Here is a 27,049-nt window from a genome sequence, read left to right as displayed (position 1 = left end):
AGGCTGTGTGTTTGGTAACCTGCAGAGATAAACAGTGTGTGGGGCTTTGCTAATCCCTCCCAGGGGTGTGCTTTGGGAGTGGGACTTAAGTACACAGAGTGGGGGTGTGGGGACCCTGGGGTGCCTGCACCTGCACTGGGTGGGAGGGGTGAGACAGCCGGGTCCCACTCCCACCCGGACAGCCCCAGCTGGAGGGCAGCCGGGCAGCCAGCTGGAGACTGGCGTCCTGGGGGGGGATGGGGGTGGGGAGTGGTGTTAGGCTCTGGCCCGGTGAGGGCCTCCGACCAGCTATATAGGGTCCACCTGCCGGACCTTTAGCACTTTAGCAGCGGCAGCAGGAGGTGGAAGATGCAAGAGGTCATTGCGGGGTTGCAGCAGCTCACCTTTGCCTTTGAGGAGGATGTAGAGATGCAGAGGGGCCCTGGGCTCTTACCTTTCCAGACTATGGACAGTGAGTGAGGCCCAGGGCGGCCCTCCCCACCTCCCTGGCCATCTCAGCAGGCAGCTCTGCTCCCTGATGGGTCTGTCCTGCTCTCTGACTCTCTTCTACTCACTAGGGAGAGTGGGCCAGGGGGCTTGGGCCCCCCATCTGGGATTCCCAGTTGAGACCCTCTCTTCTCTGGGAGAATGGGACTGGCTTCTGTGCAGCCCATTTTCCAGACTGGGAAAACAGAGACACACAGAAGGGGAAGAGAGAAGCCAGGAAAGGCCAGCATGGCCGCCAGAGCTCCCAGGCCAGCCTTCCCTGGGTCCTCCCCCTACCCCCATCGCCTCTGTTTGCAAGGTGTGGGGGTCAGGCTCTGGAGGCCAGTCTCCAAAAGGCCTGGACTTGGGGGCCCCCCGGGCTGAGCCTTGGAGAGGTTCACATGGGATTTGTGATTGGGGGGTGAAGGCCCTCCAGGTACCTGCAGCCTCTCAGGAATCCCCCTTCTCCTGCCTTCTCCTCCCCTTCCAGAGTTGGGCTCAGCTGTGTGCAACTTCTTTGCTAAAGGGTTCTGTGAGAAAGGTGAGTTAGCATGGCCGGGTGGGGCAGGGGTTCTCTAGGCCTTGCCAGGTTCCCCAGGGGCTCAGGAATTGCACCTGGGAAGGGGAAGCTGGGGTGGGGCAAAATTTTAGCCTTGGTAGTAGGCAAAAGATGAGGTGGTAGTTCCGTCAGGAAGCCCACCCCTGCCCTCCATTTGCATTGAGGTAAACCTGGGGAGGGGGTGCTCTCTTCCTTCTGCCTTGCTGGGTGGGGATGGAGGTGTCCATGGGCTTTGGCCTGTCTGCTCCCGGGTGGGTGGGTGGAGGGGCTTGCTTCCTTATTTTCTCCTATTTCCATGCCAGCTAAGAGAGTGGCATCGTTCTCCCTCACTCTTGTCCTCTGAATCATGCGGGACCTGGTCCGCCAGCCCACCCATCCCCTCTGCCCTAAGGTAGCTGCAGCCACAGTCTTTGAAATGCTCTCCAAAAGCACCCCCCACAGCTTTCCCACCCCCTAACTTTGGAGTAAGCAACACCTTCTTTCTAAGCCCTTCTCCCCAAATCCAGATATCTTGGAGAGACCTGACTCAAAATATGGGGGTTCTTACCTTCTTTTTTTTGGCCCATAGAAATACACAGTTGCCCAGAAAGTCTTGCCTCCAGTTCGGGGGGTTCCTAGTGCCCCTGAAGCCTGCCTATAGATCCGGGTTAGGAGACCCTGCTAGTGTGATGAGTAGGTCTTGCTTTTGGGATCGGAATAAGTCTGTCCCTGGAGACTGGGAGGCCAGAAGGGGCCCAGCAGGGAGCAGCTGAGCCGTGATTTTGCCCACGGGTCTTCTTTATCTCTGGGATGAGAACGGAATGAGCTTACTGACCTGCTCTGTGCAGCCAGGGTGCCGCCGGCTCCTTGTGGAATCTCCTCAGCCCCGCCCACCCGGTCTCTAACCCCCTGGCTCACAGCAGGTGCTCCTGCCAGGTGGCTGGACGTTCCAAAGAAATTACTTATCATGGGAGGGGGAGAAGGTGGGGGGAGACAAAGGACAGCACTGTCCCACAGCCTGGAAGGGGGCTCCTGAGGTTTGATCCTGAGACTCACCACCCTCCTGGGGTAACTGAGGGCGTCCCAGCTGGGTGCTCTGGGTGCCTCCAGGTAAGCTCTGCCCCTCCCGGCACGAGCGAGGGGAGAAGATGGTGGTGTGTAAGCACTGGCTGCGGGGGCTGTGCAAGAAGGGTGACCAGTGCAAGTTCCTGCACCAGTACGATGTCACCAGGATGCCCGAGTGCCACTTCTACTCCAAGTTCGGTAATGGCCCTCCCTGGCTCATCCTGCAGGATGGGGTGGGTGGGGGTGGTGGTGCCCAAAGGAGGCTGGAGGGTGGGCATAGCCCAGGAGGCAGGCCAGGCTTGTCTGAACCTCAGGTACCTGCTTCCCCAAACCTTCAGGAAAATCTGGTCCATGCCCTGTGAACCCCACCCTCTACCTCCCCACCAGGCTCAGGCCTGACACTTACAAGCAAGGGAAGGAGAGGGTGGGTGGCAATCAAAGGCTGAATCGTTTCCCGTTTCCGTCCCAGCCGTCCTGGCTGCTGTCTAGAAGTGAGCCTGGATGAGCCTCTCTGGACCCGGGGTCCAGTGCCCGGAACTTCAGGCACCTGTGAGTCCTTTCCATGGTGCTTGCCACACCCACAGCCACCTATACCCCAAACTACTCTTTCATCTGAGCTGCTATTTTTAAGTCTTAGTTTAGGAAAGAAAAAAAACTTAACACTGCTTCCGTAAATGGAAAACTATTATCATTTGCTGGAAATAAAAGGAAACTGTAAAGGAAATCAGGAAGTTCAGAAGTGTAGTCCCTGCAAATGTCTTGTGCACCACTCTTTGGGGCCCACCATTCGGCTCTGAACAAACATCTTACCTCCCTTCTGGCCTCAAGCCCCCTTTTGACACCCGAGGGGCGATTTGGGGACCTGAGAAGCTTTGAAGGGGTGATGGGGAAGCCACTGCCTCTTAAAAAGCCACCTCGTTTAAGAGTGGAATCTGTGAATGTGTTTCAGATCTCACCCTTACTGGTAAAATTTGACAGCTCCGAGCTTCTCAGAGCTGGGAGGAGCGTGCCTTAACAAATGTTGACCTAGCCTGGGGGCCGAGGTGACCTTGATCCAGTGGTTTTCAAACTGTGTTCTGAAAAGTGACCTGGTAGGAGAGAGCTGGGAAAATCCCCATGACACCCCTGACATGGAAGTCTCCTCTTCGAAACATGGCTGGAGACTGCTTTCGGGGGGCCACAGGCAGCTGCCCCTCATTAGTGGTTATAAGCCGATGGGGAGGGTCCTGAGTTGTGGGAAGGAGGCAAAGTATCCTCCAGGTCTAGGTCCCCAAGAGCTATCCCCCAAGTCCAGCCCCCCCCCCCCAGGCCAAAATTATGGTTCCCACCTGTTCCTGTTTCCTGGCCACTCCTGACAGCTACCTGGATGTCTTCCTTTAAAGAGGGAAACAGGTTTATCTGCAGCCTGGCTCCTCTTGGTCATGGCCTAAAATCTTTCATTTAAAGACACCACTTATTTCTTCAGTAGACCTTGGTTGGTTTCCTTTGGGGGGTTGGGTACCGTGCTGACACGGATACAGGAAAAGGACCCGGTCCCCTTCTGCCCTCAGGTGACAGACTGGTGGAGGTGGTGGCGACAGACACGCAAGCCTAGGATTATAATATGTAATCTGTTTTTGTTCTTAGAATAAAAGAATGAATATCTCTTTCCAATATCATATCAAAGTAAGTATAAATCTTACTGGCAGTAAATTGCTTTATTAAAATAACATTGTTGGGGAGATGTGGGAGTGGGAAGGGTAGTGGAAATGGGCTCAGAGGTCCCAGGGTGGGAGGTGCTCATCAAAAAGGCACCTTGGTGGGGGCTGACTAGAGGACTGGAGGGTGAGGTGCTGGTGCCACCTGCCGGCCGTGAGAGGAATGCAGCGATGCGTGGCCAGCCCAGGGCAGACAGGCAGCCCCTTTCGTAGGTGATTTCCCAACATCTCCATTTATATCAAATGCTGACCTAGTCTGGGTCACTCTGATTCCTTAGAAGGCTCGAGCCCAGAGTTAGCACGATTCCAAATGCTGTACCCTGATGATGGGCAAGTAAACCCTTTATCAGGGTGAGGCAACTGGGAGGAAAATGGACATGCCATTTCCTCTCTTTGAGCATTGGTGTTCTCATTTGTGAAATGAGAGGACTGTAAAAGAACTGTGGTTTTAAACTCTTAGGAATCAGTGGTACTTTTTATCCAATGAAACATTGCTTTGCAGGAGCCCAATGTATGAAATAGATCTCTTTGGAGCACAGTTTGAAAACCACCAGGAGTTCCTTTCACCTCTGAAAAGCACTGAGTTGTAGAAATTTAAGGAGGATGAAATTGGAAACATTCGGCAATTCTCTGCATGATTGTGGTGAAAGATGGGCTGAAATTTCCCCCATCTCTCTGGAGCACTGGGTCCCTAACTATTGCTTGGAAGGTGGGAAACCTAGGAGGACTTTAACAACCCCTCCTGAGTAGCCTATGCCCACAGGTCTGGCACCGAGGTTGCAAGCCAAGCAAGATCTTGGACTGATCCTTAGAAGGACAGGTTACAGCACAGGATTAGTGTCCCTTGGTGAAGTGTCTATTTTCATTCCTAGGCCAACTTTGAAGTGACACTCTGCCTTTCTGGGCATTTCCACCAAAAAGAAGGGCTCCCTGAGGCTCTGAAAGCAGTGTAGGTCCCAGAGAAGACAAGAGGAGAGGGTTTTAATCACAGCATGTGGTTAACACCTCCATTAAATGTCTGACTTCTCAGGTTGCTAGCTACCAGCTCCAGGTCTCCTCCTCCCACCTCCCCTGTTCCCTACTCCCTCATAGCCTCTCTACATCTTCAGTTCCAGTCCGTCCTTCTGTCCCAGCTCTTCCAGATGTGTATATTCACAGCCATGTCTTGCTTAGCAAATGTATTGGGACCCATCTCTGTTAGATTGCAGGAAGGCTTGGAAACGAGGCTGTTTCCAACCAGCTACTGAGGAAGAAAGGCTTACACGTGAGGGGCAGGGTGAATCCAGTTTTGGGAGGGGGGTGGGAGGAACCAGGAAGATGAACCTGCTTCTCTACAAAGAATGGTGTGACTTCCAGGTGACTGCAGCAACAAGGAGTGCCCATTCCTCCACGTTAAGCCAGCTTGCAAGAGCCAGGACTGTCCTTGGTATGACCAAGGCTTCTGCAGGGACGGTGAGGCCCCGACCGACAGGGAGCACTCAGGGATGTGGGAGATTGGGGGGTCCTGGCAAGAGAGGGAGTTTTCCTGATGAGGCGCTGTGGGGTCTGTCATGGTGCTGAAATCCCAACAGAATGCCCCTCTTTAGTTGTTCCCGACTCATGCTCCAGTTGGGGGCAGGGGTGGGTGAGTGGGTGGGGTGGTGGTGGAATAATTCAGTGCTGTAAAATGCAGCCTGGCGTGGTGGAAGACAGGCTTTTGGGAAGCTTATCTGAGTTCAAATCTGTGCTTTAACACTTCTTGGCTGCATGGCTTGAACGTCATCTACTGTGAACCTATTGTCTCACTTATGAAAAAGGGCAACACTTGTTCAGAGGGTCGTTGGGAGGATCAAACATAGGACCCCACATGCAACCCCGGCAGAGGGTCTTGCCCTTTGCAGCTGCTCAGTCCACGTGCATGCTCTTCTCCAGGCCTTTTTTCTGTCTGGGGGTGTCCCGAGCTGTACTCCACCATGTTCCACCTACCCCATCACTGCCAGCCAAACTTAGGAGACAGGATCCCCCCTCAAGATCCATGTCCTTCCTTTCCTGCATCTTCGAGTGTGTTCTTTCTGAGTTCTGAGCAAGGTGTGGGGCTGCACGTGGAGGAGGGGTGCTGACAGAGGATCAGCATGGTGTGGAGTTGGCTTTCTCTTGGCTATACCTTCTACAGAGAAGTCAGTAAAAGGCAAATAATAGTCCATGTTTATGTCAGTTCCCCGAGTCACGCAGCAGGGTAGAGTGACGCTTTGGACCCTCCCCGCATGAGGACTTGCCAGCCGAGGCCTGCCCCAACGCGTTCCGAGGGTCCCTGTCCTCATCTGAGTCATGGGGCTAGAAGTGAGGATTTATACATCCCTATTGCCTGGGTGGCCTCTGGCCGTCCATACCCTCCCCGGCGAGCTTTGTCACGTGTTTCTCCTCATCCAAAAACAGAGCCTTCTGCTTTGTACCCTGATTAGATTGTTTAACTTTTTTCTCTTTGCCCAGCAGGTCCTTTGTGCAAATACCGCCATGTCCACAAAGTGATGTGTATCAACTACTTAGTTGGCTTCTGCCCCAAGGGACCCAAGTGCCAGTTTGCGCAGTAAGTGTGATCCCTGGCTTCCCTCCACCCACCTGAGAGCTAGGGCCACCCTCCGACTTCTTGGCAACTGAATCTAAAGTACTGCACTAGCCTGGGGTGGAAAATTAAGAGTTTGGCAAGCACCTGCCCCGGAGGCTTTTCTTGCTTTGCTGTCCGTGCCCCACCCTTGATCTCTGAACTGTTGCCTGCACTGAACTCTAACTTGTCCTGTTAACATACACCTGTGCTGGGATTGGACGCCTATCTTTTTACAAACTGGTCTAGAATAAGAGTAGAAATGTTTGAAACCCTCCCACCGCAGCTCTCTGCAGTCATCCCTCGTTCCCTGGTTGGGGTCAGGGCTCCTTCCCGAGAGTTCTGAAATATGAGCTCTGCAGTGGGCTGGTGCTTGGCGTGTTAATGAGCAGAGATGAGAGGGTTAGAGCAGGGCTGAAATTGTCTCTCTCTATACTTCCCTTAGTCCCAAGATGAATCTTTTATTCAACCCAAGTTACTTGAAGGTGAGTGCAGGCAGGCAGGGGTGCTGACCTCCACACGGGTGTCGGTTCCCGCTGCACCTCTTTCCCCCGGTGCTGCACGATTCCTGTCTTGCGAAATATGCTCAGATCACCTATCCCACCAGATGTCCCATGCCAGTGCTGTGGGGGGCACGTGTGTGTGGTCACTCTTCCCAGACTCCCCCCACCCCCACTCCAACCTTCGTGATCACTGCTTCCAGTAGGACTTCTGGGCTCGTCAGCCCGAGGCCCGTGAGCCTTTTGTCAAAGACAGTGGAGCCCAGTTCAGAACTTGTGGCCCGAAGTTCTGAATCAGGGTCGTCTTGGTTGGGCCTGACCCTATGGGAAGATACCAAGGCCAACCTGCTGCCATTTTGTACAGCTAGTGATGGTTCTGTTTTTAAAAGGTTGGGGAAAAAAAATCCAAAACATGTTTTGTGGCCCATGAAAATTATGAAATTCAAATTGGTGCTCATGGTTTTATTGGAATACAGCTGTTATTTGTTTACATATTGTCTCTGGCTACTTTCTTGCTACCGTGGCCAAACTGAGCCATGGTGGCAGGAACCAATGGTCTGCCAAGCCTATGTTACTGTGTGGTCTAATATGCAAGAAGTTTGCTGACTCCTGGCCCACGCGAGTGAATGTTGCATTGCCATTTAAGTTTAGACAGAGGTCAAAGCAGGAAAAGAGGATGTCGGGGAGGCAGCCACTGAGTTCTTTGCAAGAGCTAATTAGCAGGAGGCAGGCCCAGCTGCAAGGCGGGGATGTCAGCAGCCTGGGAAGAAGGCACCCCCTGCCGCCACTGCGGGGGATGGGGGGACGTTTGATAAAGTGAGAGTTTTCAGTGACCGTGGGGAATTTGCAAGCCCATTTCTAACTTTCAGCAAAAGGTGAGCTTTAGGCAACTGGAATTGTACATAACTAATTGCAAGCTGTAGCTCAAAGCCATTTCAAAACCTGGCTTCAGCCTGCACTTGTGGCCGCGGTGCAGATGCTGTGGCTGTGTCCTGGGTCTCTGTAGCAGGTGTTTCTTCGCTTCCCCACAGGTTGTAAATTGGCCACGGGAGGTGGAAGGACCAGCCCCACGGGCGTCTGCCACGGAACACCCTGAGCTCTCCTCATCCCCAGGGCGCCTGCTTCTGCGCCATCAGAGGCAACTCCAGGAGAACCCGGCCTCCTCCTCCCAGAGGCCCCGGCTCCAGCGGATCACCTGCTACAGGGTGAGCAGAGCCCAGAGGATGGAGCTCCTGCTCCTGCCGGGGGCTGGGGAGTGGGTGCGATTAGGTAACTGGAGAAGGAGCTTCCTGCAACTGCTAAGAAAACCATCCTTGGGTGTGGGAGAGCTCAGGGAATATTGATAAACCTGATGTGACACATGCAAAGTCTCCGCAACCTAATTGTATTTGCATCTCTTGTCGGACAAGAAATAGTCCGTTTCTTTAAAAGGCTAGTAAGTTCCGTATATCTCTCATTTCCTACTTTGCAGCCTAATAATTCTGAGTTATTTATACATAATGTCCTTAAGACTGGGGGTGGGGGAGGGATTGGTAAGGGAGGCAATGTAGCACCTTGGCTTTCTTTTTTACTATCTTCTGAGTTTATCAAGAAGAACAAGAAATCATGTTTTATACTTTTACGAGACAACTTCTAAATTGTCCTGAGTTTATTTCAGTATAAGGTTAGGGAGGCAGAACCCTTGACTTCCCTGTACATTTTATTTTTTTGGCCTTTCAAAGTCTACACCCTTGTTCTCTGGGGTAGTTATGCTGGATTTGAATGTCAAGGTCCTGGAATGTAGCTTCCTTTATGAGCAGAAACTATCAAATTCCTAACAAAGCCAGCTATGTTCTATGGTTCCCTAGATGATTTAGGATTTTTCGATTGGGATTTGAATTCACAGAAAATGTCATGCTGTTAACTTTTTCTCTTTTAGTGTCGAAAAATGGGCCATTATGCTAATAAGTGCAGTAAAACCCAACTGGTAGGACTTATCACAAAATAACCCTTGGTGTGGGGACATGAAGACCTTCTAGAGAAGATGCCCAATGGTTTGGGATTCTCTGTTCCAACATGCCAGAGTGAACCACCATCCTAAATAGGATATGGAGTGCAGAAGCTGAGGGCTACATCTGTCTACTTCCTTTTATCCTGTAAGTGAACGAGCTACTAAAAATACAAAAGATTTGGAGGCAGACTGACTGTGGTAGGAATGAATTATCCATGAAATGGGGGAGCAAAATATATGTGAAATCAAGTCCTTTAGAATATGGGAAATACACAATTATCATTCTTTGTTTAGCTCCCGTGCTGCTACCGACAATTCTGGGTTGCACGCAGCAGTTCTTGTGCATATGGCCCCAACTGCTGCTACACACTGGCAATTAAACAAATGGTTTTCTTTAGCATGATGGCTGTTTCCCTGTATGGCTTATTTAAATTTGAGAATATATTCTGTGCATTCCTAATGTGAGAATCTTATGATAGATGGTACAAAAAAAGATTTATCCTGGGGAGAGTAAGGAACACTGACATAGAACATTTAATGCTCCACTATCTGTGCTATCACATAAATCAAAGATGAATACAGCTTCATCTACTGAGAAAGGGGGACTAAGAACCAGAGAGGAGCAACAGTACAAGGTCAGGTGGTTATAGCCATCCTGCCTTTGACAGATGCAAGGACAGCTCCTGCCCTGCCTGGAGCTAGAGGGTCAAGGGGGATGGCTGTCTAAAAGACTGCAGGCCCAGGAATCAGATTTTGGGGATGTGAATCCCAGCTCTGCCCAGGGCTGTATGTGAAGAACAGCACAGCTTTCAGGCAAGTGTTTCAACCCAGCTTAGCCCTAAGACCAAAGAACACATCAGGAAGCAAACGTAGGTTTAATTGGGACTTAATGTCGGGAGATGATGGTCTCAGGGTTGTGGCTGGCCGTGGAAAGTGAACCATGTGAGAAAGAGAGGAGTGCCAAGGCGGGGTGGGGGTGGGCAGGTGCAGCAGCCCGTGGTGACGCATTCAAGCAAGTTAAGTCTGATAACTGCAGGTACACTGCTGCAAGGACCTTTTATTATCTTTTAGCTGTTCCTTTAACAAACCATTTATTTTTTCAATAAGGCCTGCACCTGTGGGGTTATAAGGTAGATGGAAAGTCCACATTACATCGTAGTCCATAGCCCATGCTTGGGTCATTTGTCCAGTAATAGGGGTCCCCCAATCACTGTTTATTTGTGTAGGTACACCATACAGAGCACATACTTTCTCTAAACACGGATGGTGGTCCACTGGTTAGCCTTCTCCACCGGGAAAACTAACAGAAGTCCTGCAGCCGTGTCCATGACAGTAAAAGCATACCTCAAGAGCAGAAGGGGCCCAATGTAGTTCACACGTCCTATCTGGTGTGGTAGCCTACGTGGTCGAAGCAGGGAGCATGAAGGACACTTTCTAGTGATGTCCACTACCTGCTGGCAACAGTTTTGTCGTTGGCAGGTGCCCCAGATGTCTTTCCACACTTCTTGTCCCCAGAGGGGGTAACCTATGATTGTCCACTCATCCACTCTCCCTGCTTCTGGGTTGACATCCAGGTCGTAAGGCCTTTATAAACAGCCCGGCTGTCAGTACAGGTGGTTAGTGCATCTCCTGCTTCCTGCACTGTTACCATCCATCCTGCTCTTAATTTAGCACATTGACTGTTTTGCATAGTGCCAGTCTCCCACCATACAGTGTCAGTACTGGGTTGCACTGCCCCCTAGCAGACCCATCATGTACCAAGGGCAGTTCAACAGCTACCTCAGGTGCAGCAACTTCAGCTGTTGAGTCCTCTGTATAAGACAGTGGTCCAAGAATCTCAGCATTTTTGCACTCAGAGGACGGGCATTGAAAAATGCTGTGCTGTAGCAGGTAAGCTTTCCATTTTGGTTAGTGTGCTCAGTTGGGCACTGCCAGAGTGTGGCTTAGAAGCTGTGTCAGTTTTCCACCCCTCAAGAGGGATGAGCATCTCTGAGTGTATTATGTGCAGCACACAATTGCTTTTTTTAGGGAGCTGTATCTCAGTTCTGCCCCTTTCTGTAATTGTGACTAAAAGTCAAGGGGCATTCATTCAGAATGTTGCCTCTGCCACAGACCCCACTGAAATATTAATGCTCGTTACATCCAATTCACAGGGCAGCTCTGGCTATATGCCTCCCCACCCCCTGCTTGTGTCTGTGCTATTGTTCTTTGTTCCTTTTTAAATGCAGCCCCCTGGGAGGTGTCCCATTCCCAGGGATAGCCTTTCCTAATTAAGACATACGAAAGTTTTAACATTTGGGCTAAGTGAGGAACAAAAGGTCTCTAAAACTCCAACAACCCCAAGAGAGCTGTTAGTTGCTTTGGCATTTGTGGCATGTGGCACTGGGAAACATTGCACCTTGTCAACTACAGCGGAAGGCATAGTTTTGTTTTACCCAAGCATACAACACCTAAGTCTGAAAGAGTTACTGGTTAGCATGGCATTATCAATTCTGCTGCCTTAGGGAAATTCTGGGGGTGATTTCCTTTTAATGTGCAGGTCTGTTTACAGTAATTGCAAAACTAAGGCTTCAAACCCTGCCTGCCCAGAGGGTTTGTCTTTCTCAACAGTCTGCTGTAGTCAGCTGTACCGCTGGCAAGGGCTAGCTGATAGTGCATTCAAGCCAGTCGGTGACCCCTCCCCACATGGAGGAAGCAGGCCACCCTGGGGTTACCCCTGCAGACTTGTGAATGTCTTTCTTGAGACCGTCTGCCAGAGCTGACCCTACCACCTTAACAACCAGCTGGCTGCAGTGCAGTCAAGCCACGTGGGCGGCTCCTCCCCACGTCAAGGAAGCAGGTCACCCCGGGATTATCCCTTGGGAGTCTCCCTTCCCAGGATTTGTACCCGTTATGGCCGGTGGCTCTTTGGTCCTCCTGGCTGGCACGCCAATTGTTCCAACCCAGCTTAGCCCCAAGACTAAAGAACACACCAGGCACGGAAATGGACATGGGTTTAATTGGGACTTACTGACAGGAGATGATGGTCTCATGGTTGTGGGTGGCTGTGGAAAGTCAAACGTGCAAAAAAGAGAGAGAAGAATGCCAAGGGGAGTGCTTAAAAGGGTTTGTGACAACTGAGTTTCTCAGGAGATTTTGTTACAACAGGATCTTGTGAGACTTGGTTACCAACAGCGATTAGGGGAGGGAAGTTTTAATGCCCCCCCCAGGGGGGAGGGGCCTGTTGCTGCATCTATCTCATAATGGCGGAGGGGGCGAGGCCCCAGGTCCAAGGTCCTGGGGCCTCACAGCAAGTTACTTAACCTCCCCAAGCCCGTTTCCTTGTTCTGTAAAATGTGCACTACAGCACTGACCTCACAGGATGGTTATAAGGATGAGAAAATGCGCGTAAAAAACTTTGCACAACAGCTGGCACAAAGCAAGCCCCCAAATGCTAGCTGAATTTAGGGATAGTATGGATTGTAGTGGGGCCTTCCTTGCTTGGCAAAGTTTAGAATCTGTATGGAATGTGACACCATAAGAGGTTTAGAACAGCTGCTATCATTGAGTTCCTAGTACCCAGCAGGTGTCCTTGCTAGAAATGATACTTCTAATCTCACCAAATCCCTTCAAGGTAAGTATCACTACCCTCATTTTACAGTCAACACAAATGAGGCTCCAATAAGTTAACTTGCCAAGGAGGACAGGTGAGGTTCTGGGAGAGGCAAACAAGCAGATCAGAACAGTATTTTTTAGGAGGATCAGTAGTAGTAATAAATAAGAAGAACACTCGGGGGTGAGAAGCAGGTATCGAGAGACGAGTTAGGACAGAGTACCAGTAAGTCAGGAGCAAAAAGGGACTGGTAAGAATAGTGGCAGCAGATGGGGTTCCCCAGAAAGAGTTACATATCTCATTGATTCACAAAACAGTTTTATTTTTATAGTTCAATATTTTAATTTCTACTAGAAAAAAAAAAAAAGTACTTTCCCCTAGAACACTCTATTTCAGATAATACTCAGAATTAAACTAAAGCAGGTAGCACACGGGTTAATCCACCTTACACAGACTGTGAGAGTTGTAGCCAGGGCGTTCAGGCACGCCCGAAAGTATCTCAAGCTTCAGGAACTGAAGCTCCACCATGAGTCTTCTCAAGGATGGAGAGAAGCACGGGCGTCACTCTAACCTTTCTCAAGGAGGGACAGGGAGGAGAATCTGGGTTGCTTGCATGGAGTCACATACGCACCGCTGGAAGATTTGTTCCACGAGTTCAAGCTGCTGCTCTGGAAGTGAAGTCTAAGCACTGCTGCTTACCTAGAGAAGCTCTTGGCAATGCCGCAGAAAATATGCAGTAAGATTTAAAGAGACAAAACCGAGGAAGCTGTCTAAAATAAATCACGTTAGAGGCATTCTTCATATCTTTTCTCCTCAGCTTTAAGAGATGAATAGTCATCCTGCCTCATATTTGAAGCACTTTGGCTTCTGCGGGTGGCAAAGTTCTCACTCGTCCACAATTCCAGTTTTGAAAAGAACCTAAGAAGGTTCTGGCTGTGCTCATGAACTTATCTTGTGGGCACATTTGCATATATGAACAAGAAATGTATCCTCCTAAGGCAAGTTTATATCAATATTGCAAACTGGAGCTAAGAGGTATATTCCTTGATCATGTTGAGTTTGTTGAGATCTAAATCTAGGAAAATAATCAATTGGTTATAAAATTAATTCAAACTATTTTGAACATTAATTAAGACATCCTCAAGAGACTTGATGAAAGGTCTTCAATTATTTTCCTAACAGGGATGGCATCAATGATTAGATAACCCTTTCCTTCTATCACTTTTGTGGGCATTACCAAGTAACCTCAGAATCCGGAGATATTTCCAATGGCTTCTTGAAGGTCACTCACATTTTATTTAAGAATCAAGTCTCTATATCTAATCCAAAGAAGCCCTTTCCTACTACATATAAGTTAGGATTCTTGGTATTGACCATTATCCAACTAAAAGCCCTCTTCCTTTAAATGTAGGCTCTTACCTTTCTCTTAAACTTGGTAATATTAAGCAGATATCCTTTTAGTAGCACTGATGGATCATTAAATAGTTCTAATTGAGGAACTTATTTTCCAGGATGTAAAATATTGTGATATAATTAGGCTAAACTTTTTGTTTGATTGTTCTGATGATAAGCAATACTAGTTTTCTCATGTATGGTGGTGATAAATACTTCCTTGATAGAAATGGAGGACTACAGACCAGCCCTTGGCACCACCACTGAACTTCCTTGTTATGGGCCCCAAGGCACTGAAAGGGTTTTCTCCAAGAAACCTCTCTTCAGCCAGACTGATATAGCACTTGATTTCCTATTTATTGTATCTCTGAGTTGGAAGGAATAAGCATAGCAGGCTTTGTAGGCTACCTAGATTCTTAAAATTTTTAAAAAATGGTGGTGGTGGTGGTGGGGTCCTGTGATAGAAGCGATTTTCCCAGAGGCTGCTGTTTGGAAAAGAGCAGCTAAGGGTACAATTATAGTGAGGGGCCCTGGGTCATTCGGGGGATAATACAAGGGCACTAAAGTACTTCAGTGAAGTCAAGAAAGGCTATTCCTACTTAAATTTGTTTCCTAACCCAAGAATGTTTTAGAGCAGCCACCCTAGTCTGCCTTCATCACCCAACACACTTGGAATCATGAGGTATCCTATTTCTCTAGAGCACGGGATGGCACACTTTTTCTGCAAAGGAACAGAGAGTAAACATTTTCAGCTTTGCAGGCCATATAGTTTCTATCGTAACTACTCAACAATGCCACTGTAGCGTGAAAGCAGCCACAGGCAATAGCTGAATGAGTGGGGCCATGTTCCCATAAAACTTTATTTAAAAAAAAAAGGCAGTGGGTTGGATTTGGCCAGTGGGCCATAGAAGTTTGCTGAGGGGTGTGGGAGATTGAGAAAAAGAACAGCTGAGAAGTAATTCTGATCTACCCCTCTCAGCCAATGAGTTTCTGATCTAGATTCAGGACACTTAAGTGTCTTCCTTATAGGGCATTTAGACAGAATGGGACTAAGACCCTTTCAGAAGGAAAGAGACCTTTGCTAGCATGCTGATGAAGTTCTTAGCAATATTAAACTAAAATAACTAAATGTAATCTTTCCCTCAACCATGAATTTTTCCTGCAGAACTTCTCTGTAGGATTTCAGTATACGGGTATATACTTCTGAATACCTTCCCTTTAACCATAAGAAGTTGTTGTAGAATTAAATTATTCCCAGTGGAGATAATTAGAAAAAAAGAGGAATGTCCCGGCCGGCGGGACGTTCAACGGAAGGCTCCAAATCCTGTGAGGGAGGAATGGTATGGGACAAGAGACACGAGGAACGACAGCAAGACAAAGATTCTGATCAAGCTGCAAATCTTTATTGAGGGGGCAGAGCATATATACTCTAGGAGAGAGGGGGAGTGGCTAGCAAGGGCGGGTGGCGGTCTAGGATTGGTGGCTGCTGTTGCTAGGGCGGATGGCAGATGTAAGGCTAGCACAGGATTGGTGGCTACTGTTGCTGGGGTAGAAGGCAGATTGTAAAGCTAGCACTCTAGGCGCGAATCTTAGGCGCGAACGGCTATCACTTCCGTAAAGAAGGCTGAGGGCAACTTAAGCTGTTATTGCATCAGCCCTAGCGGCCATGTTGCATATCTCCGGCATCGCTGAGGGTGGATTTTATACATGCTACCTTAATCATCCCCAACAGAGGAAGAAGAAACTTGGAACAGAAAAGGTAGAAAAAGCAGGAGATAGAGCAAGAATTCAAGTTTTGGGAAGAGAAAAAGGAAGCTATGCACAAGTAAATCAATCTTGGCCTTAGAACAGCACTCCTGCTTTCTTATAGGGTCGGAAGGAGCTGAGACGTAAGAGGGGCTGACCTCATCTATTTTGGCATGAGGGGTTATAACAGGTACAGCCAAGCCAAAGCTATGTTACCTAGCCCGTGTTGGAAAGAGGATTGGAAAGAGTTATCTACACTGTCTAGATTAAATTATTTCTTCAAAGGCTTTTATATCTGTAAGTATCCAAGTATTCTAGATCTCAAAGATTCAACAGAAGTAAAAAAAAAAAAATAGAAAGGCACTGAATATTTTGATGTGGGGAAGAGATGCAGAAAACCCACTAGCCAAAAGTAACCTTAAAAAAGTAAAATGAATTTATTTCACTGACCTTCTTTTGAGGAGATACAGGAGTGGGATTCTGAAGTTTCCAGGAAGAGACAAGTAGAAATAATTTGCTCACTACTGTACTCAAGAAATATAAAAGGCAATTAATACTCCATCTAGTGTATTTTATTTTAATCAACTTAAAAAATATTTGGAAGTTTTTCACAGGTTCACCTACAACTCTGGTCCCCATTCCTACTCTGTCCACATGCTTATATGTTTTTCACACCTGTTAAGATACCTGTCAAGACCTGGTCAAGGACCAGCAGGTGCTTAACCACTCCCCAGGGAAAGGGCCTGACAAATGCTAATTTTATGCCAATTCAGATACTAACCTAAATCAATACATATGTAATCTAGTACCAAGTATAAATGAATGGTAAAACTTCAAGGTTTAGAGGACAATTGTAGGGAGATTTAAAATTGAGATAGCACTTTTTACTGAGAACTGAGAAATTGCTAGTTAAAAATTTTAATGAAATTTGTCAGCTTCATGTCTCCTTGTCAGCTTCATGTCTCCTTGAATAACATCAACCTTTATGATTAAGTAAAACTGAAGACTTTTCAGTATCTCAGCCACTTCTGAGAGCAAGCTAGAGAAACATCCAGAACCAGATCTGTCCACATAAAATTTATTTTCATATAATTTAGATTCCAATAATTTTATTATGTTTAGTTCCTCTCCCCGTCCCAAATACAATTATAAATTATTAAATATGTACTGCGATCATCTCCACCGTCTTCTTCGTGGAGTTTCAAAGCTTTCTTAAGCGGTGTCCAGATCAATGTCACTTGCGCCAACGCTGTAGCTCTTTGGATAAACGGAGATAAATGTAAGGATCCAAAAGTCTGCTATGGACTATTTCTGTCTCTTGTCCCTACAGATCATTCTGTTATACTTTTGTTTCACAAATTTAGAATTAACATCTTAGGTACAATGAGAAGTTTCTGCTTCACTTTCTTGAGTTTCAGTTTAGAGATGTGCAGAATAAGCTCAGGTATAAACTAAATGATCCCTTTCCATCAGATAAAACTTATTAGAGGCCTTCCTTTTCCCTGTGGAAGAGATGCCTCTTGGTTTGGGCCTCTTCGTTTATGCAGGCATGATGAGAAAAGAATCCCTTTTTCTCAACAGTGGCCAGATATGTTACCCAAGCATTAGCAGCTACATCACACCAGTCCGGATTCAGGAGTTTGCTGCAGTCCCAGACTGCTTGATATGCCTTCCCTACTTACTAGACACTGAATTGGCCAAAAAAATACAATTAAGGTCAGGTCTTGATTTTTTTTTTTTTTTTTTTTTTTGGTCTCTAGTCTTCAGGGTTATCTTGTATTTTTACACCAAAAGTTTTCATATGCAAGTGTTGGGGCTTTTTTTATATCCTATGTTTTTTGAAACTATAAGGGCATGTTTTAATAATATAGTATTTTAAAAATTAGAATGAATAAAGATTATCTGGAATTAAAAGAAAAATGAAATCCAGGCATTTTCCTTCTGGTAAGGCTTGGTGCAAACTGAAGCTCACAAGTGGAGGGTGTTGGGTTCTTTTAATAGTAAAAATAGATTCAGACAGCCTTTGATACACTAAAGAGTGACAGCTGTTTTCTGTCTCTCCTTCTCTCTTTTAGGGTATAAAGCTGTTTGGTTTCAGTCCTAAAAAGGCATCCTTGGGAATTAAAAAGTCAGAAAGGAGAAGGGTCTGACCATCTAGCAGGGAAACAGCTTTAAGGAGAAAAAACAAGGCCACCAGTGACATTAAATGGAGCACAAAAGCAATTATGTAAATTGCTGTCAAATCTCATGGAGGCCATTATAACCAAAACCTCTAGTTGAAACAACAAAACCCTGAGCCCCAGGCAATTCACTGGGGCTTGTCAGATACTGCAAAACTGTAATATAAAAAGCAATTCAGAGAATCCTTTGGAGGTCCCATTAATGGGATGTGACCAGTAATTTAGAATACAAATATAGAAAAGCTTACTCAGGTGCCTGAAACTCCAGTAACAACAAAGGGTGAAGTAGCTTGTAAAAAGCATTGTGATGCCAACAATGCCACTCCTCTTGAGGGTGCTGTTGCACACGGTCCACCCTGTTTAAAGAGAAAACAGGTTTGTCACAGTAGATTGTAACTCGGGGCCCTTATCTGTGTTACTGAAGTTATCCCAGTTAGCTTGGGTGATAAAACTGTAAATCAAGGAATTTACATATAATACGCAAGGAGCTGCAAGTAATCTTAAATTTAGTCCCAGCCCCTCTATTTATATATATTTTTTAACCAGATGAAAAGGCTAAAATCCAAAAGACCTTATTTTTAATAAATTCAGATTAGCCATTCTTGTTTTTGGGAGCTTGGCTAAAACGTTCATTGGAGGAGATTAATACACTCAGTTAACTTGAGGTTTGGCGTCTTCCTGGCTTCGGGGAAGCCCTCATCCATGTGGGCCAGGGAAAGAAGGGGATGGATGGCAGAGAGGGGCGGGGATAAGCATTAAAAAATGAAAGGTGCTCAATAAATGGTAGTTGCTGTTAGGTCTGACGCTTTCAATTATGCCAGACTCCATAAATAAAAAAGACAAATAGAAGACTACACACAAACTTTTTTTCTTTAGCCTTGCTCTAATAGTCATGCTCAAGCAAGAGAGACCTCTCCAAACGCTTGGGCCAGTAACAGAACACAACGGTCAGTACCTCGAGCCTCACCTTTCTGTACAGCTCCCAGGAGCCTCATTAGAGAGAAGTTGGAGGTTGTCAGCCTGGTTGGGGATTCCAAAATCCTTATATCCGTTGCACTTCTTTCCAACAAAGGAACTACGGTTCCAAACAGAAGTCACTGTGATGGTACAACTAAATTCATCTCCTTCCCCAAAATTCCCAGGGCTAAGCCTCAGGAAAAGATGTATTCGTGACCTCTACATTGGATTGCAGCTGACACTAAGTGTGGAAAGGTAAAACACTCTACCCCTGGTCAAAAAAAAGTCTCTTCAAAAGGCCAAGGGAGCCCCTGGGGATCAAAATTTACATAAAAATACATATAACTTGATTTTACCATTTCAACCATTTTTAGGTGTACAATTCAGTGGTTTCAAGCACATTCACAATGATGTGCACTCCTTGACACTATCTCCAGAACTTTTTCATCATCCTAAACACAAGATTGTATCCATTAAGCAGTAACTGCGTTCCCTACCCTTGGCCCTGGGTAACCTGTGATCTACTTTCTGCCTCTATGAATTTGCTTATTCTAGATATTTCATGTAATTGGAATTATACAATATTTGTCCTTTTGTGTCTGGCTTCTCTCAATTAGTATAACGTTCTCAAGGTTCATTCATGTTGTAGCATTTCAGAACTTTATTCCTTTTCATGGCTGAATATTCCCTTTTAAGTATACACCACACTCTGTTTACCCACTCATCCACTGATGGACACCTGGGTTGTTTCCACCTTTAGGCTATTATGATTAATGCCGCTACGAACACTGGTGTACAAGTCAACTGTTTGAACCCCTGCTTCTATTCTTTGTGTATATACCTAGGAGTGGAAATGCAGGGTCATATGGTAATTCTATGTTTAACTTCTTGAAGAACAGCCAAACTGTTTTCCACAGCAGCTGCATCATTTTACATTCCCACCAAGAAAGTATAAGGCTTCCTATTTCTCTGCATATTTGACAACACTTGTTGCTGGTGTTTTTTTTTTTTTTTTTTTTTTTTAAATAATAGCCATCCTAGTAGGTGTGAAGTGGTACCTCATTGTGATTTTGATTTGCATTTCCTTCCCCAACTCTTAATCCAAGGGATCTCTGTGGCAGGAGGGACAGATGATCCAGAAGACCTATACATACTTTTGACTCGATGAATATACTGCCCAGATGATCACATCTATGCTAAGCTGAATGACTCGTTTATATCTTCTATCTTCTGCTAAACATCTGAGTAAAAAAAAACATGACTTTCTACTACTGGGTTGTATTAACTACTGCTACTTGTAACTACCATCTACAGTCAACATATATGTTCTATTTCCCCCCATTACTATTACTGACTAGCAAACGTTTCTTATTTGTGCTTAATATATGAATAACAAAAAAGGAGGGCCATGATACATACTCACATTTTTCCTGAACCTATATTTCTTCATGTTTGATGACAGGCAGATATTCTATACTATAGCTGTTTCTTTGGTCTTGGCTTGGTCCAACAGGATAAAGGATAAATTAAGTAAATATCTATGACAGGTTTTAGGAGATGTGGAAAAAGTTGCCCCTGATGTAAAAATACTATCTAAATTATCTTTATATTAAATAACAATGAAAAAGAACCATGCTGGCTTCTAAGAAATTACAAGATAATTTTCTTGGAGCTGAAGATCTTAAAAAACAAAGCATGATGTACCTCATTCATCTTGGGAAACATTTCTGAGGAAAAAGATGGGGAGAAACCACCTCAAGGAAACTGCAACTGTAAGCCACTTTCTCAGTCTGTCAGAAAATGTGTGGCTCCTTGACCCTCATCTTTCTTCTCCAGTCAGTTGAGCCTATTTACTTCTAGCTATAGGTTCAGCCAAACTTACCGGAATGACAGCAGTTCAGGCCCTGAGCTGACATCACGTAAGAAGCCCGTGGCCCATTCACTAGCCAGGGAAATCCTGTTACTGCTTTTTCCAATTTTTTTTTTTTTTTTTTGCCTGCTGCTTGGCTACTCTGGGTTCTGATTTACATCCCTTAGCGTCTGACCAGGTTCCAACTCTCAGACTCAGTATCTGTAGGCCCTGAACTACCAGTACCCATTGCTATATCCTCTGCCACCTCATCTTCCAGACACTGTCTTTTACCTGCTGGTGTTAATGCCCCTATATTTCAAACCCAACTTAAATGGTTAAACATCCAGTGACCAATGGCTCTACTCTCTACTACAACTGCTAAAAATTCTCATCAATCTCCATACCTCTCAAGTTTCCTGTCCATCCTTCATAGTCTGAATTCCAGACACATGACTTGACCCCTTGTTTTTACCTGTAGGTTATCCTAACTATTCCGAGCCCTTTCCCCAGAATGTGCCCCTTCTCAAACATCTCCCATGACTCCCTTACTGGTGGAGATCCAGCTTGAGGATTACAAGAACAGCCTCAAAGGGTATGCCTGAAGCAGTTAAAAGACCTGATTTAGAAGTCAGAAGGACCTGGATTTGAATCCTGATTTCTGTCACTTGCTGTATGAATATGGGCAAATCACTTGAAATGTCTTAGGCTCAGATTTCTCATTTATAAAAGTGGAAGGGACAGTGCTATCACCTCAGAGTTCTTATGAGGATTATGAGATGATACATAACACACCTCGCAGAATGACTGATACACAGTCACTGCTTAATCAATATTAGTTCTCTCCCTTTTTCCTCTAAAATGAAAAGTGGATGTATCAGGGACAATCCCAAGCACTGTACACAATGGTACTGAAAATAAGTACTTTTATCTGATAAGATTATGGGGTGTGTGTGCATGGAATTGAAAAACACACAGACAAGTGTTTTTTGACAAGAGGTAACAACTTATGTTCTAGTTAGGGTTTAATTTCTACAATATGGTTGACTGGAAAGGGATTAAACTAGACCTCAGGACGCTACTCTCAACTACCTGTTGGCAACACAACCTTGGTCAAGTCACTAATCCTCTGTGCCTGTTTCATCACCTGTGAAATAGAGATCAAATCCCTCTGCCCATCTCTCAGAGTTGTGAGGCCCAGATAAGAAAATACAGACAGGGGTGCTCTGAAAATCACAAGGTAGATGTTACTATTAATTCTATATTTAATATGGAGAAAGGGCTTGACCTTGAGACTTTGTAAAGAGAGCCTGGCTATTAAAAAATACCCATATCTACTAATGCAATTGATGATTGTAGCTCTAGCTAGCAATGCTCTTTATTTAATACCTCTCCATTTTGAAAACCATTAGAAAGGAGTAACTATGATATTTAAAAAAATGCTTTTGAGACCATGAATAAGGGTTTAGTATATATGATGACCTGCAAAATATCCCAGAGAGAGGAAAAAATCATGACAAGTTATTCAGATACAAACCTATTCTGGAGTCTTTTAGGTCTTCTGTTACAATAACTCTGAAAGCACTAATAAACATTACACAAAAAAGAGAGATGGATATTACTTTAAACCATACCCCTAGAAAATCTCTAAAAATCCAGTGCTTCCTGGTAAGGAAAATGAACAAACTTTATGTTTTATGACTAGAAAGACAGTCCAGTAACAAGATGAGATAAAGCAAGAAAAGTAAGGATACATGAAACTATTGTCAGGAACTTCTTGGCTCCTATTGGGGCTTCAGTCCTACTCCCTTGTTAACCTATTCTAGCTATTAAGCAGGGAGGAGCTAACCTTCTGAAGAGACTGATTCATAAGCAAGAACTGTTTTGATGTCCAGTCATTTCTCCCAAGTCCTACTTCTTATCTCTCATATCTCAGGACTCAATCTCTGGTTCTTTTCTAAAGTTCTGCAACCTGTTCTTGGGTCCTAATTGCTGGCACTTTTTCCAGTGCATGGACTTCTACATCTTTTTGGTCTTGTCTTCTATTCCTGGTCCTTGGCTTCACTGGCTCACCTCCTGAACCTCTACTTCTACTTATCTGCCTTGACTGCCATTCTCCCCAGGCCAACTCTGTCCTGCCCCAACTCCCAAAATAGCTCTTGCTTATACCTTCCTTGCTATTTTAAATTCCTCAACATTGCATTTGACCACAAACCTGAAACCTCTACAACCTCTAACTGTAAACACAGTGTCTGTTCTCCTTAGGTGGACTCGGAGGTCTTCATGCTTTTCTAAAGCCTGTACTTTAGAACACCTACTCCATTTCTACCAGCCATGCCTCTTCCTAATAGAGAAACTCAACTGCTGTGACTATTACCAGCCTGCCCCAGTCCAACCTCCAAATCTTGGTGGAAGGAAAGGGAGAGTGAGAAACTACCGTGACTGACCCCCAGAGCAAGAAATGATGTTTTCAGAACAACTGTAAGTTCAGTGCATTGGATTGCCTAGGTAAAAAGCAGCTAAATGAGTGACTGAACCTTATTTATCCAAAAGGCACAGAGTGTTCTGAATGGGCTAAACGACCGTTGAAAATGAGCTTGTTTACCTTGTAAAAGTCTTCCCCCCTGGGGACTGATGAGCTGAGGTTTCTGGGCAATTGCATCCCAATAATGAAGTTTCCCTGGCAACACCCCTAGTCCCAGATAATTAGGATAGAGTTCCGGAAACCACTCCAGCCCCATGGAGCTGGGCTGGGTCATTCTGTCAGCAGCATCAACATGATTGGTGAAGGGGTTTTTAGAAGTGTGATGTTGGGTTGAACTTAAAGATGGCTGGCATCCAATATGTAATGCCTGGGACTGACAGCCAGATCTGGGCTCTAGAGAAGTCTGTTCCTTGCTCTCCAGGAATGCCTTTACATCAGTGACTTGAGTTTGGTTGCAGGCTTCTCCTTTCTCCTCTTGCAGAAATTTTATAGCCAGAGAGGCAAGACTTTGATTACTTGACTGTGATACAGAAAGGAACTCATTGCAAGTTGTCTCTCTTGGAGCGAACAAACTGAAACTTGGATCTTCATCTTGAGATTTCTTCTCTCTGCCTGAATCATGACTATTGAAGCTTTTAGAATCATTACTTACAGAAGTCCACTCCTGCATTTCTATCACAGACACACTTTTCTCTGCGTTTCTTTGGTTCCCACATGCCTCTACTCCAAGGTTCAGTCCTTTTTCCTTGATGTCATATGTGAAGTCCTGGTTCTCCTCATCTTGGATTTTACCTAATAGGCTTACTCTCTGGCCTAAAATGTGTGACTTGGTGTTATTTTTCTGAGTCTCAGAGTTTCTTACATCAGTGGGAACTTCTGAGAGGTGATCCCTGGCTTTGGAGGCTCTTTCACTGCTTGACAATGATGTTCTTACTGTTTCAACCTCATCACTGAGATTCACAGGAGGACCATGATAATCACTAATAGGCACATCTGATAATTTTACCTGAAGCTCCTGCTGTAGTAGATCAACTTTGTCCAATGTCAGATTAGCAGAGGTAGTTTGTATGTCAGTAGGTAAGTCTGGAGAATATTTTCTATCTTGATTTGAAGAAGAAGGTTCCATTGAGCCAACCAGTAAAGCTGCTCCAGATTCTGAGAAATTACTTCTACTTTCCCCTGACTTAGGCACATCTTTGGCAAGTTCTCTTTTAGGAGAGGTGTTTCCTGATGCATTAAACTGAGGTTTTGTCTCACCCTGGAAAGTAAGCTTTGGTTCAGTGTTTTTTAATATTTTGAGAGAGAGTTGACCTTGATTCTTAATGTCTTTATCTGCCTTTGGATTACTTGCTCTTTCCAAACCAACAGCTAGTAACGGAAAGGACTTAATTGTTCCTTCTGGTTTGTTCCTTACTAAATTAGTATTTCTTCCCTCACTTTTTCTCTGTGAATCTCTCTCTTTAGCTTTAATTAAGTCTTTGATTGGTCCCTTAATTTTTTTAGCACGAGGGAGTGTGGCTGGCTTGGACTGAAAAACTTTATGATCAGCAGGTATGTTTGGTCCTATCATCTTACAGTATGGCAAGTGGGATTTTAATCTTTTAAATGACTTCTTACAATAGGGACATACTTCCATTCTGGGTGGAATATCACTCATCCTTTTCCTGAAAAAGGTAAATGAAATTATGAGGAGCACATAATTTGTAGGGCAAATACCAGTTACTTTATTATACCTTTGAATTCATTTGGAACAAAGTTGAAGGAAACTTCAAGAAATGTATTTTGTTCCATTCTCTTTCCTACAGAGGTAGAAAATAGAAGACATTTTGATTTTGAGATAAACCCTACTTATACTTGGTAGTTTACATTTCTTAAAATCTTCTAAGAATCAATAATTTATAAAAGACAAAGAGATTTTTCAACATCCCTAATGAAGAAGGTGAGCAAGGCCAAAAGACTTATGTATGACAAATTAATGGTTACTTGAAGGAAATGATGTTCAAAATACCAGTCTGAATAAAACGTTTGCTATTTAAGATTACAGCAACTCAACTGGGTATCACATTCAGCATGAAGAAATTGGTAAAAACCTTAAATACATCTTTCACGGTCAGAATAGTGAAGAATAAGAAATTCAGGCCAGGATGCCAAGGCTATTGATTAGAACAGTGGTTTCCAAAGTGGTATGCAGAAGATTCACTGGGTACAGGAAGAAAATATGAGAACTTCCATTTATATTTATTATCTAAAAATGAGTAACAAAGCTCTACTAATAGTTAACATGTTGGTAATACACATACAAACACCAAAATCTATGTATAATTATAAATAAACATATACACGGGGGGAGGGCAAGGTCTGTATATCTATAGAATAATGGATTATTGGCAAATTTGTTTAGTTCGTTACTATCTTTGTTAAACTTTTACTACAAAAAAATTAAAGTTTATATCACATATTATTTGTACCTCTTCATTTTTCTTGAGAGTCAGGAAATAAAATGTGAATTCCAAAGCTCAGTTGAAAGTTATTCTTTTTTCACATTTCATAGTCTTTATGAAGGCCTAAAGATGTCTATTCTGAGCACACCTGCTTTCTCAAAACCTAGTACTGAGCCTGGCACATAATATTTGTTGAATAATATTACAAGGTTCTGTAAATACTTTCTGACTACTAAACAGGTTGGAAAGTGGGACTAAAACTATTTACAAAGAAAACATACAATCTTGGTCAACCCATTTATCCAAGCAACCACCCCACTCTATCCTACATGAAGTCAGGCAAAACAAAATTTTGTTTTCTTCAAGTATATGTTACAATAATTATTTTTACTGTTTGTGGAGGAACACCTTTGATAATAAGATGAAAGTTGTGGACCCTTTTTATTTACAAAAATACCCATACCCGAAGGGGGTCCATGGGCCTTGAAGGCTACTAATTTTAGAAAAAAAGGGGCTTGAGACCTGTTACACCTTTCTGCGTCTACAGTACTCCACTTCACACTAAACCCACTGTCAAGATCTCTGTAGACTTAACAAGGTAACGCCTTCACATGGGTGCCTAACTGCTTTCTTACCCGAGCTCCTCTAGGAGGATGCTACTTTTGCAGTTGTTCCTCTCGAATCCCCATGCTTCACGATCACCAGTCCGAGTCTGGCAGAATGAAACTCTATTTTAACGACAGCCTGTATTGAGACACAATCAGGAGAGTAACTCGACAGCACGTACCCACACATGGTAAATAATTACGGCACAGTACTCAAGCAAATACAAATAACTGCGTCATCTTCAGGGCACCTCCCTCCGATGTTCCGGAAAGCAGGGAGTTAAGACTTCGCCGGCCGATTACGTTATTTATACAAATCTTCGCCACCGCCTCCTTTGCTCCTGAACAGATTTCTCCTCCAATCAGGCGCATTAACTTGCCTGCCCTCCTCGACCCCTTACTTTTTCTAAGTTGTCCTGCTTCCTCCAGCCGGAGGCGGAGATCACAGGGCAGCTCCTCGGTCTAGGGTCAGATTCCTCGCAGCCCCAGCCCGAGGCATCGGGACCGGTCGGGACGCCGAGGGTCTCCTTCCCCGCGACTCCAGGAAGACCCGCCGCCTGGCCTTGGTGCCCGATCTGCTCCCCTCTCGCCGCAGGACCCTGCGAAACGCAGGCCACAACAAACAGTCCTGCCCTGGGAGACTCACCCCAGAGCGGTGTCCTAAACCCTAAAAGTCCCGGAAGCCCCGACAGTAAACCCCTTAGCGCAGCCATGCGAGCGACTGCCAGCTCCCAGGCCCGGGACCGCCTCCACAACTGCCTGATGGCTCTCGGCTATTTTTTAAAATTATCACCTCACAGAGGTTTAACTGAAATAGTGACGTCATATGATTACCATATAATCTAATTTAATTTAAACCTGGATTGGCTTGACTTTTATCCTGTTCCCGTTGGCTATGAACAGGCGAAAGCTTGAGCCAGCTCTAACGAGGTCCTCTCTCCCAGAAGCTCCTGGTCGCTCCTTCCT

General features: G+C 45.2%; 2 protein-coding genes across 5 annotated transcripts; one reads left to right on the top strand and one right to left on the bottom strand.

The window, feature by feature from the left end:
• Nucleotides 1-348: 348 nt before the first annotated feature.
• CPSF4L (cleavage and polyadenylation specific factor 4 like) lies at nucleotides 349-10,642 on the top strand. Its single transcript, XM_037810532.1, has 8 exons — nucleotides 349-451; nucleotides 956-1,006; nucleotides 2,114-2,266; nucleotides 5,122-5,217; nucleotides 6,238-6,331; nucleotides 6,792-6,831; nucleotides 7,878-8,051; nucleotides 10,550-10,642. The coding sequence occupies exons 1-8, from the start codon at nucleotides 349-351 to the stop codon at nucleotides 10,640-10,642; spliced, it is 804 nt and encodes a 267-aa protein (XP_037666460.1).
• A 5,985-nt stretch (nucleotides 10,643-16,627) lies between these two features.
• Nucleotides 16,628-27,048, bottom strand: C18H17orf80 (chromosome 18 C17orf80 homolog). Of its 4 annotated transcripts, none has more exons than XM_037808750.1 (6): nucleotides 26,942-27,048; nucleotides 26,114-26,222; nucleotides 23,158-24,701; nucleotides 18,714-18,821; nucleotides 17,995-18,102; nucleotides 16,628-16,823 (listed from the first exon to the last, which is right to left on the bottom strand). In XM_037808750.1, exons 3-6 carry the CDS (start codon nucleotides 24,692-24,694, stop codon nucleotides 16,801-16,803), a joined length of 1,776 nt encoding a protein of 591 aa, XP_037664678.1. In that variant the 5' UTR covers nucleotides 24,695-24,701; nucleotides 26,114-26,222; nucleotides 26,942-27,048; the 3' UTR covers nucleotides 16,628-16,800. The 4 variants fall into 4 exon arrangements, with proteins under 4 accessions (XP_037664678.1, XP_037664677.1, XP_037664676.1 ...); XM_037808749.1 differs by lacking the exon at nucleotides 26,942-27,048 and adding an exon at nucleotides 26,730-26,835; XM_037808748.1 differs by lacking the exon at nucleotides 26,942-27,048 and adding an exon at nucleotides 26,485-26,825.
• Between the last annotated feature and the right edge of the window lies 1 nt (nucleotide 27,049).

The sequence above is a fragment of the Choloepus didactylus genome, chromosome 18 (genome assembly GCF_015220235.1).
Source record: "Choloepus didactylus isolate mChoDid1 chromosome 18, mChoDid1.pri, whole genome shotgun sequence".
Lineage (NCBI taxonomy): Eukaryota > Metazoa > Chordata > Mammalia > Pilosa > Megalonychidae > Choloepus > Choloepus didactylus.
This window is presented reverse-complemented; position numbering and strand designations above follow the sequence as displayed.

Coding starts and splice junctions, on each gene's coding strand:
- C18H17orf80 (XM_037808747.1), bottom strand. Junction 18,822..23,157: donor GGGGGGAAGACTTTTACAAG/GTAAACAAGCTC, acceptor TTGGAACCGTAG/TTCCTTTGTTGGAAAGAAGT. Junction 16,824..17,994: donor CTGGAGTTTCAGGCACCTGA/GTAAGCTTTTCT, acceptor GTTTATCCAAAG/AGCTACAGCGTTGGCGCAAG.
- CPSF4L (XM_037810532.1), top strand. CDS start 349: ATGCAAGAGGTCATTGCGGGGTTGCAGCAGCTCACCTTTGCCTTTGAG. Junction 1,007..2,113: donor TAAAGGGTTCTGTGAGAAAG/GTGAGTTAGCAT, acceptor GGGTGCCTCCAG/GTAAGCTCTGCCCCTCCCGG. Junction 5,218..6,237: donor CCAAGGCTTCTGCAGGGACG/GTGAGGCCCCGA, acceptor TTTGCCCAGCAG/GTCCTTTGTGCAAATACCGC.